The following is an 11,753-nucleotide window of genomic DNA, read 5'->3' as shown; positions in this document are numbered from 1 at the left end:
CTTTCCTTTAATTTTATTTAAAATGTAATAATTATTTTACTTCATTTTTTTCTTTTTCGTGCATGTTTGCCCATGCGGTGGTAGAAATCGAGTGACCGTAGTGATAGGGTACTTTCCTCTAGTGCGATTGAAAATCCTTAACGATGTTTTGGTTAGCGGTCCAGCAGGAGTCATTAGTCTAAGCAAAGGGTTCGCCTTAAAAAATGAAAGTTTTGCTTTAAAGTTAAAATCAAAATATGTGACCTACTTCGTCTTTGAAAATATCAATTGGAGACTTTATTTCGTTAATTTATGAGGACCAAAAAACAGTCTCTCTCTCTCCACTGCATGGACTAGCTAGACGGACAGGGAAAATAAATGAAAGATAAGATATTCAACCTCAAAAGTGAAGACAAATATGAGGGGGGAAATAGAGATAATTTTAAACCAGGAAAAGAAATTATGGACGGAGGTCGATTGCTGTTTAGGAAATGAAAAGGAAACAAGCAACTAGAGTGAGTCAAAGGTGGAAAATTGACCCAACGAGTTGGAAAAACCAAAATAATGTTCTAGTGCCACAAAAGTGCCAATATCTCCAATCTTTGACACCAAATTTCATCCAACAGATTTGTCAACATGCTAAATCTTTAAATCGTCTTTGTAACTCATATAGGAAGAGTGACAAAGACATAGGGTTGATAGAAATAGATAAGGCAAAAAAAAGTTAGCCTTGCTCTCCAATATAGGGAAAGGGGACATGGGGAGGAGTACAAGGTGGAGTCCAACTGGATAAGCAAATCCAAGCTGAATATTAAAAAAAACAATAATATGGGAAACAAAATTCCAAAATCATCCTACTACTGAGTCGGGTATTTCTCAAACAGGTTATTATCAAATTGCTAAAGAACAAGCTGTATGAAAAAATTCATCTTAAAATGCAGAGAATATAGGTAATAGATAGACATTCTTCACTTCCATTTGTAGCAAAAGTTCAAAAAAGGCCTTTAATGACAATGTAAACAAAATTTAAACTAACAAGCGAAATCTGCAGGTGACACCAACAAACTAATCGTGTCTTTCAGTTTCAGAAAAGCAGATAGAACAAACAACACCTCAGAAACAGACTAAGATCAATAACCTCCCTTCAAATCATTGACCACATCATATGGTATGGGAGTAACTGTCTCCAATGTAGCACCTTCAACCATGAAACCTGGTTTGGGTCCCACAGGTTGCCTTTTTGTGCTGATGACTTCTCCTCTAGCTTTTGCCTCGGCCTTTAGTTGATCATTCTTCTTCATCCTTTCCTTGACTTCTTCGGTGCATCGTGAAAGCTGAACATGCTCAATCCTTACATGGATTCTCTTTCTTAAGATTTTGTTACGAACCTGAGATATAGAACAAGAAAAAGAGGAACGATATTGACAACAGCATGAAAGTTCATGAGAACCAAAGGAACAAGGAAACCAAACACTTAAAAAGGACCTTCAGCAACAAACTTTCACATTAAGGATAAAAACAGTTAAACATGCTAACAGAAGACAAAAAAAGAGAGGCTACATAATCATATAATACTATATAATTAAATCTCCTTTGACAATTCAAATTGTATTCAAATATTGCACACAGTTAAGTGGGAGATGATAGCAGTATTTTCAGGAACTAATGGTACTTAGAATAGAGAAATGTGTTATTAAGCATTTGAACAGCAAGAAAGAATAGAGAAAGCCCAATAAACGTGAAAAGCAATGTCTTTAATCTAGTCCAAGCAGGAAGTTAAATAAACCACAATGAAGTCAAGATTGAATAATACAACAAATACAGACTTCTTTAGAAATTATTATTCCCCAACTTCCAAAATGTCATCCCATTATTTTCTTTGATGTTCACAGATGTACTGAGGCTTACATTGAGTGGAAAACTCCACGTCTCGATTCCTCTAACACAAGCAACAAATGAAGACAACAGTCCATTCATGACAAATACATACAACATCAAAAAATTTAATTTTCAGGTATTGCCTCCCAAGAAATAGACTTCCTATTGTGAGGACGAGCTTTCGGCGACAGTAAATCACAAAATAGAGGCATCTAAACAGCCTTTCAACATGCTGCAAGGGAAAGGTTGGGAAGCCCAACGCAGTTCATGGACAGAACCCCAGCCAAAAGATAGAAACTGTTGCTATGGGCAGAGCTAAAGGTAGGTAAGATGGTTAAAACGAAGTTTTTGGGTTACACATAGATTGTCGAATCCCCTAGACATACGGGAAGGTTCTAGTGTAATGGCAAAGGGGGTCAAACATTGCTTCAAGTCATAGGTTCAAATCCTATGAGTCACTCAATTTTTTCTTGATAACTGTGGTGTCAAGGCCAATCGACATCTCAACTAATTCAAAAAGGTAACCTGCTGCCACCCACTCTGTCCACCAAAGCTTGAACAAATGGGGAAAAACTCACTAGTGTTTTTGACTCCACTGAAATTTAAAACTAAGATCTCTTCTCAATCCACTATCCACCAACTCAAGTATTTTTTTGAATACCCTTATATTAATTCCTAGTTCAGCCACTGAGGCTATTTCATTACAAGAACAAACAAATACAAAGAGATTGACATAGCTGGTTACATAAAAATTACAGCAAATGAGAAGATGCCAGATCACTTTACAGAAACTTAGTAACTACTATCTAACCCTATGAATCCAATAAACAAATATTAAACAGAAAAAAGTTACATGCGCGAATTAGTATCCCTTTTGTGTGTGTGTGTGTGTGTGAAAGAGAGAGCGACGGAGGTACCTGCTTGTTGACTTCGACACCAACGGCGCGTTTGGTGACATTCCAAACACGACCAGTGCGACCATGGTAGAACTTGTGTGGCATTCCTTTGTGGATGGCGCCGTTTACCTTAATATCAACATAATCTCCAATTTTGAAAATCCTCAAGTAGGTGGAAAGTGGGATGGTACCCTTCTTTCTGAATGCGCGAGAGAATGAATCTCTCGTACGAGACCTCAATCCGTGACCTGCCGGCATTTTCTTCCTCTGCTTCGAAATGCGCTGCTGCTGGTGCTTGTGAAAAAGAGAGAGCTAACTGAAACCCTAACAGAGAATAATAATGTATAAATGTATAGAGCTTCTAGGGTTTTGGATCGGGCTGGACCGAGAAAGAGCATTTGGGCTTTAGCACCTTGGACGTACTTTTATGGGAAAACTATGTTGTATAGCCTCTTTTAAAAATAAGTGCCGATAAAGTATACTTTTTATATATTAATAAAATATATATATATATATATATATATAAATATATTTTATAAATAATTAGTATATATTTTTTGTATATTTGGCAAGCAAGACGACTAGCCAAATGTGTAACTTACCCTACTTTTATGGGTGATTGATAGAAATAAGGATCTTCACATGGTATTTATTGATTTGGAGAAAGCGTACGACATGGTTCCTAAGGAGGTCCTATGGAGCTGCTTGGAGGCTAAAGGGGTTCTGGTTGCCTACATTAGGGTGATTAAAGACATGTATAATGGAGCTAAGACTAGGGTTAGGACAATATGAGGCGATTCCGAGCATTTTTCGGTTGTTACGGGGTTGCACCAAGGCTCTGCGTTCAGCCCATTCCTATTTGTCCTGGTGATAGATGCACTAACTCATAATATTCAAGGGAAGGTGCCATGGTGCATGTTATTTGTTGATGACATAGTTCTGATTGACGAGACACGAGAGGCTAGAGGTTTTGAGACATGCCCTTGAGTCTAAAGGTTTCACGTTGAGCAGGACGAAGACGGAATACCTCGAGTGCAAATTTGGGGTCGAGCCGACAGAAGCGGAAGTGGACGTGAGGCTTGACTCTCAAGTCATTCCCAAGAGGGGTAGTTTCAAGTACCTTGGGTCGGTTATTCAAGGGATCGGGGAGATCGACGAGGATGTCACACACCGTATATGGGTGGGGTGGATGAAGTGGAGGTTAGCGTCGGGAGTCCTGTGTGACAAGAAAGTGCCACCGATACTAAAATGTAAATTTTATAGAGCAGTGGTTAGGCCTGCCATGTTGTACGGGACTGAGTGTTGGCCGGTTAAGAACTCACACATCCATAAGATGAAAGTTGTAGAGATGAGGATGTTGAGGTGTATGTGCAGGCATATAAGGATAGATAAAATTAGGAATGAAGATATTCGAGAGAAGGTGGGCGTGGCCTCCATGGAGGACAAGATGCGGAAAGCAAGACTCAGATGGTTCGGGCACATTCAGAGGAGGAGCATTGATGCACCAGTGAGGAGGTGTGAGAGACTGGCTGTGGTGGGAACGAGGAGAGGTAGAGGGCGACCTAAGAAGTATTGGGGAGAGGTGATCAGGCAATACATGGCGCGACTTAGGATTACTAAGGACGTGACCCTTGACAGAGAATTGTGGAGGTCGAGCATTAAGGTTGTAGGTTAGGGGAAAGTTGTGAATATTTCTACGGTGCACCGGAGTGAGACTAGCCAGTTAGGAGTTAGTTATAGGATGCTAGTGGTCATCTACTGATGTATGGCTTTATCTGTTGGTTATTATTATACTTTCCATCTATTTCATATTTTTTATATTGCTGTTATTTTATTATGATTCTATTGATGGTACTAATATATCGTCCCTTGTTGCTTTCTTGAGCCGAGGGTCTCCTAAAAACAGCATCACTGCCCTTCGGGATAGGGGTAAGGTCTGCATACATATTACCCTCCCCAGACCCCACTTGTGGGATTATACTAGGTCGTTGTTGTTGATAGAAATAAGGACACTTCGGTGCCACTATTGATTTTTCAACTTTACTTGTCCCATGGGCAGAATTTTAAGTTTAACAAGTGTTGCCAACACTTTTAACTTTTGACCTTAAAGGTTTGCTCATCGGGCAAATGCGGATCAAAAAATCAAGACCATCTATTTTCGAGGTCGATGAGTGTAATTTCCTGTAGTTTTATTCGATAGCCTAAATTTAGTGTAAAAATGGCACGGCTGACCACTTTTGTATACATATTTTACTATTCAACCACCATTTGAAATAAAATTAACAAAATACTCACTTTACAATGTGAAGATAAAGTTTAGACAAAAATACCTAGGTAAAACATGAAAAGCCTCAAGCATAATATGTTGAAGTTACAAGTGAAATTCTAGCATATTATGTTGGAGCGCGAAACTTCACTATATGTGAAAATCCAACGCTCTGTCCTGGAGTTCGAAAACCCCCTACATATGAAAATCTAGCATGCTATGCTGAAATTTTAAAATTTTATAAGTTAAACTCCATCATAGTATGCTAGAGTTTACTTCTAATTGGTAATTCTTCGAAAAAGTTTAAAATAGATTAATAACATAGTAATTTATTTATATTCTCCGTGGTTCTCTTCTCATGTGACGAGCTGATAGGTCATTTTGAGCACTACCTCGTTTTTCTATGTCTGAGACTTTTCGTATCTTTATTTGATGATTTATGCCTTGCGTGCGTGGTTCGTGTCATTTACGGAAACTTTTATATGTGAAATTTTAAAGAAAATGTGATTTTTAATTTAAAATGAGGTTTGTGTTGGTCACGGTCAACGTTCTTAGTAAACGACATCGGATCGGTATTTTGACGATTCCGATAGGTTCTTATGATTTTTTTGGATTTGTACGTATTTTTGGTTGGGGTCTCGAGTAACCCGAGGGCATTTCGGCATTATATGAAAGATTGGAAATTTTGGTTTTAAAACTTGAAATCCTTGAGTTTTGATGATCGATTCTTGATATTTGATGTTGTTTCGATGATTTGAGTAAGCGAGCAAGTTTATACGATATTATTATATTTATGTGCATGTTCGGATTAGAGCCTGAGCGGTTCGGGTGAGTTTTGGAGTGTTTTGGTATAGCTGAGTATCAGTTGTTGCTGGTGTAGCCTGCAGATCTCGCATTTGCGAGGTCTAGCTCGCATTTACGAACATCGCTTTTGCAGTCAATGAATCCCATTTGCAAAGAGCCGCATTTAGGAAGGCTGGGTAATTGCAATTGCGGCTAGTGTGTTGCATTTGCGACCCTGGGTAGTTGGGTTTATGAAGCTTAGTTCACATTTGCGGAGAGAGGGACATTTGCAAATACGAAGGCTAATTCGCATTTGTGATATTTCTTAGGCTCAAGCACATTGCGATTAGTGGTTGTGGGTGATATCAACACCTTCGTATGGTAATTTTGGACTTAGACGCGCGTCTGAATTCAAATTTGGAGGTCCGTAGAGTAATTTGAGGCGTTTCGGCGAAAGTTGAAAAGGTTGAAGTTTGGGAAAATGGAGAAGTTTGACCCATAGTTGACTTTGGTGATATTAGGGTTGGAATGCAATTCTGAGAGTTGGAACAACTCCGTTATGTTATTTTGGACTTGTCTACAAAATTTGGCATCATTCCGGGTTGATTTGTAGGTTTCGACAAGAGTTTTGGAAGTGGGAAGGGTTGAAAGTTCCTAAGTTCGATTGATGGTGTGATTCGATGTTTCGGCGTTGTTTGATGTGATTTGAGACCTCGAGTGAGTCCGTGTTAGGTTATATGACTTGTTTGTGTGTTTAGACGGGGTCCCGGGGACCTCGGGTGTGTTCCGGGTGGGCTACGGTTTATTTTCCCTTATTTTTGAACTGTTGTTTTCTGCTTCTGGTGTCCTTCTTCGCGATTGCGAACAGTCTTTCGCGTTCGCGATGTGTTGTTGTTGGCTACCTCGAAATCCTTCTTCGTGTTCGCGAGATGTTATCTCGCGTTCGCGAAGCTTTGCCTTTTCCTTCATCGCATTCGTGTCCCCCTCACGCGTTCGCAAAGTTATGTCGTTCCACTCTTCGCGTTCGCGTACTAGTTCATGTGTTCGCGAAGAGCAGTCTCTGGGCCATAAGATTTCCCTTCTTCGCATTCGTAAATGTATTGTCGCGTTTTCTATGAACAACTTGGGCAGCCTTCACATCTCTTCTTCGCGAACGCGATCCTTCTTCCGCGTTCGCGATGCACAAAACTTGGGCGGACAGAAGATAATTCCAAATCGAGGATTACACCATTTTCATCATATCTTGACTTCTAGAGCTCGGTTTTGGGAGCTTCTTTGTGGGTTTTTCAAGCAATATGATTGGGTAAGTGTTCTTTACCTAGAATCTAACATATTCCATGATTTTATCTTCTTTTTCATAATTTAATTTGTGTTTGGGTTGGGAGAAATGTTGGTTTTTGAAGAAAATTTCTAAAATGAAAAATCATGATTTGAGGGACCAAATGGTATCGGAATTTGATAAATTTTGTATGGTTGAACTCGTATAGGAATTGGTATTCAGTTTTTGTAACATTTGTCGGGTTCCGAGGTGCGGGCTTGGGGGTCGACTTTTGGACCGATTTTTGGGTTTTGTTAAAAATTGAGACTTTATGATCCGGAATAGTTTCTTATGTGTTTTATTTGTGCTTTGAAGTTAATTTGGTAAGATTTGAGCCGTCCGGAGGTCTTTTCACCCGAGAAGTGCATTTTTGAGTATCGGTTTGTCATCTTTGAGGTAAGTATCTTGCCTAACCTTGTGTGGGGGACTCCCCCTTAGGACTTGAGTCTTCTATGCTAATTGTAATCCGTGCATGCGAGGTGACGAGTGTATGCTCGGACTTATTTGTGGGAAATTTATCTTTAGGGTTCTTAGTTCCTTATGTTCACTATGTGGAAAGTATTCCGTTATGATTGAGTTTCCTAATTGCTTAAATTACCTCTATATGCTCCATATGATGTTGTTAGCTTTCCTCTAATTCTTACTTGTTACTTGACCCTTAATTGCCTTAATTGAAGTGATTGCCTTCCTTATTATTTTGATACCTCTTGATTGTAAGTTCCTCTATGACTTCATGCAAATATGTTGTATGTCCAATTGTTGTGGTTACCGGTGTAGTTATCACGTGCTTGTTATGTATTGTTGTTTTTTAATGTTATTGTACTTCTTGGTTTTTCCGTGATCCTTATTATGTACTATTCATGCTTAAATTGACGATTATTCATGTTGAACAAGTCCTATGATATTCTTTTGGTAATTGACCATTGTTGAGCATTGGCTCAAGTTGAGATCTATTTTGCGAAGCTAACTGTTGAAATAAGATTGGTTATTGTTTATTCCCTTGCCAGTATGTTATTATTTCTATTGTTGATTCCCTTGCCGGGAGGTTATTGTTTCTATTGTTGACTCCTTTGCCGGGATGTTATTGCTTTTATTGTTGATTCCCTTGCCGGGATGTTTTTTGTTTCTAATGTTGATTCCTTTGTCAGGATGTTATTGTTTCCATTGTTGATTTCCTCGCGGGAATGTTATTGTTTTTATTGTTTGGGTGAGGAAGAGTATAAGCATGAAGGGTGATGCCGTGCCGATATTGTGAGTGTTAATGCACGAAGGGTGATGTCGTACCGATATTGTGAGTGTAAAAGCACGAAAGGTGATGTTGTGCCACATTATTGAGAGTAAAAGCACGAAGGGTGATGCTGTGTCACATTATTAAGAGTAAAAGCATGAAGGTGATGTCGTGCCATGATTATGAGAGAGTTAAAGCACGAAGGGTGATGCCGTGCACATTTCTATTTATGCATATGTGAGGAAGAGTGCTAAAGCACGAAGGGTGATGTTGTGCACTTTCTGTTTGTGATGTTTATTTGTGGTTATCAATTCAAGTGGTTTAACTGTTCAGTTTCCTTTTCTACTGTGATCCTTTGTGATGGAATCTCATAGTGTTTTCAATACTTCGCCGTATTTATATATACATATATATATTTTTTCTGTCACGATCCAGATTTTCCCACCCTCGGGAGTCGTGATGATGCCTACTCGTAGAAGCTAGGCAAGCCACGAAATATAGAAAATTCTAACTCTTTCATTTTAATCCTTTTTAACAACTTGAATTAACAGGAAATCAACACTTTAAAAATTAACGATAAACAGAATAAGCGGAAGACTTAAACAGCTAAAAATAACAAAGCCAGTGCTACAATGCCAATATACTCCTCTACTCGGAAATTGGTGTCACAATATTCACAGACGCACTAAGATTTACTACAACCAATATCTAAAAGGAATACAATCTGTCTCAAAATCTAATAAAAATAGAGTACATAATAAAATAGAAGAGAACGCCGGGCCTACGGACGCCTGCAGGACTACCTCGGGATCTCTGACTGGACTGAAGGCTGGCTCCCCGAGTGCTACTGTCCAAAAGATGCTCCGGTATCTGCACATAGTGCAGAGTGTAGCATCAGCACAATCGACCCCATGTGGTAAGTGCCTAGCCTAACCCCGGCGAGGTAGTGACGAGGCTAGGACCAGACTCCAGATAAACCTGTGCAATTATATAATATACAGCGGAAAAATAAACATGAATAAACAATTAACATGGGAGGGGGTACATGCTGCAGGGGAAAATATCAAATCCAGCAGAAACTTAAGAGAACTATGAGAGAACAACTCAAGATCTACAACAAAACAATAATAACATTGTTCCGGCGTGCAACTCGATCTCTATCACTTAACACTGTTGCGGCGTGCAACCCGATCCAATATAACACTGTTGCGGCATACAACTCGATCCAATAAAACATTGTTGCAGCATGTGGATCGCTATCCGATATAACATTGTTGCGGTGTGCAACCCGATCCAATATAACATTATTGCGGCGTGCAACCCGATCCAATATAACATTTATATACCTTTATCAATCATACCAAGAGTCCCGGCAAGGGATTAACAATAAACTACACTATCCCGGCAAGGGATTCGACAGTAAAAGTAAATACGTCCCGGCAAAGGAGAAGCAGCTATAACCAATCTTAACCCAACTTCTACTCATCTCAGCTAACACCAATACACAATCATAAGTAATTTCCACGAAAAACAAACTTAATCCTTGCTCAATATCGAGAATCATCAATTAAAGCATTTGTAGTATCATTTAAGAACACAACAAATTACAATTTAAGACTCACGGTCATGCTCGACACCAATGTATAGATACTCGTCACCATGCCTTACGTCGTACTCAACAAGAAGCAAACGGCAAATAGAACACAACTCCTAATCCCTCAAGCTAACTTTAGACCGAACACTTACCTCTAACTTCCACGGCCAACTCAAGCCTCAAGCACCGCTTTTCCTTTTAAACTCGGCTCCAAATCAATTGTATCTAGACATAATCGACTTAATAACATCTACAAACACTAAACAATCCAATTCCAATGCTTAATTATAGCTTTCTAATCATTCTTCCCAAAAAGTTAAAAATTGACCCCGAGCCCACTTGGTCAAAACACGAGGTTCGGACCAACACCCGATCACCCATTCACCCACGAGTCCGAATATATAATTTGTTTTGAAATCCGAACCCAAAATGAGGTCAAATTCCCAAATAATCAAAAAGCCCTAACTCTACCCAAATTCCTAATTTTCTACCCTTAATCACATGTTTTAGGCCTAGAAATCTAGTGGGTGTTGATAAAAATGGAAAAACAAGTCAAAAACTACTTACACAAGAGGTTATGGTGAAGAAGTTCTTCAAAAAATCGCGCAAGAGGTGTGGAGAAGAAGAAGTTTGTGAAAAATGGGTTAAATCCCGTAGTGCATTCTGTTTCTGGACTTTTAAAATAACTGGGCGGATTTGGTCATCGCGTTCGCGACAAGCTCATCGCAAATGCGATGAGTTAGGTCTGACAAACCTTCGCGTTCGCGGAAGATGACTCGCGTTCGCAGAGAAGTAACTTCTTGAGACTTCGCGTTCGCGTCCAGGTGGTCGCGTTCGCGTAGGTATAAGTTTCCCTCCCCCCTGACCAGGCCATAAGCCTTCGCGTTCGCGATACCAAGCCTGCGTTCGCGAAGGGAAAACCCCCCAAAGCTTCGCGTTCACGACCTAGGTCTCGCGTTCGCGTAGAAGGAATTTTCCTTCAGCACAATTAACTCATCACGTTCGCGAGGGTCCTCCCGCGAACGCGAAGAAGGAAATACCAGAATACCAGCAACTGAAAACCTACAACTTTTTTAAGAGTTTAAAACCTTTCGAAACGCATCCGAAACTCACTCGAGCCCTCGGGGCTCCAAACCAAACATACGTACTAACTCAAAAACATCATATAAACTTATCCGTGTGATCAAATCACCAAAATAACATCATTAACATCGAATTAAACTTTAAAATCAAAGAATTATTTCAAAACTTCTTAAAACACCAAATTTGCATTTAAGGTCCAAATCACGTCAAATGACCTCCGTTTCTTACAAATTTCACAAAATTATCTTAAACCACATATAAGACATGTACCGAGCGCTGGAACCAAAATACGGGCCTGATACCAACATGTTCTGATCAAAATTCATTTCCAAATCCTTTAAACAATTTGAGAAAACAATTTCTTTTAAAAATTCATTTCTCGGGCTTGGGACCTCGGAATTCAATTCCGGGCTTACGCCCAAGTCTCATATTTTCCTACGGACCCTCCGGGACCGTCAAATTACGGGTCTGGGTCCCCAAAACATTGACCGAAGTCAAATTAATTCATTTTATAATTAAATTTATCATTTTTCATAGATTTTCACATATAAGCTTTCTGGTTACGCGTCCGGACTGCGCACGCAAATCGAGCTGATACTAAAAGAGGTTTTTAAAGCCTCGGAACACAGAATTTCATTTTAAAACAAGTGACCTCTAAAACAACTGTTCATCCTCGAACGGACAGAAGAAGGAAGTACCTGAGTCGGGGAAAAGATGGGGATAACGGC

At 39.5% G+C, this 11,753-nt stretch overlaps 1 protein-coding gene across 1 annotated transcript; it reads right to left on the bottom strand.

Moving 5' to 3' along the window:
• Positions 1-893: 893 nt before the first annotated feature.
• On the bottom strand, positions 894-3,079 carry LOC107763612 (large ribosomal subunit protein eL21z/eL21y-like). The gene is made up of 2 exons (XM_016582102.2): positions 2,775-3,079; positions 894-1,367 (listed from the first exon to the last, which is right to left on the bottom strand). Exons 1-2 carry the CDS (start codon positions 3,009-3,011, stop codon positions 1,110-1,112), a joined length of 495 nt encoding a protein of 164 aa, XP_016437588.1. The 5' UTR covers positions 3,012-3,079; the 3' UTR covers positions 894-1,109.
• Positions 3,080-11,753: the final 8,674 nt, after the last annotated feature.

Source organism: Nicotiana tabacum, chromosome 5, assembly GCF_000715075.1.
Source record: "Nicotiana tabacum cultivar K326 chromosome 5, ASM71507v2, whole genome shotgun sequence".
In the NCBI taxonomy this organism is placed as follows: domain Eukaryota; kingdom Viridiplantae; phylum Streptophyta; class Magnoliopsida; order Solanales; family Solanaceae; genus Nicotiana; species Nicotiana tabacum.
Note: the sequence above shows the minus strand (reverse complement) of the source record. Positions and strands in the feature narration are given on the sequence as shown.

Bases quoted from the DNA above. Each gene is read 5' to 3' on its own strand.
- LOC107763612 (XM_016582102.2), bottom strand. From the start codon at position 3,011: ATGCCGGCAGGTCACGGATTGAGGTCTCGTACGAGAGATTCATTCTCT. The intron at 1,368-2,774 runs GTACCTCCGTCG...TCTATATCTCAG, and splicing joins GTGTCGAAGTCAACAAGCAG to GTTCGTAACAAAATCTTAAG.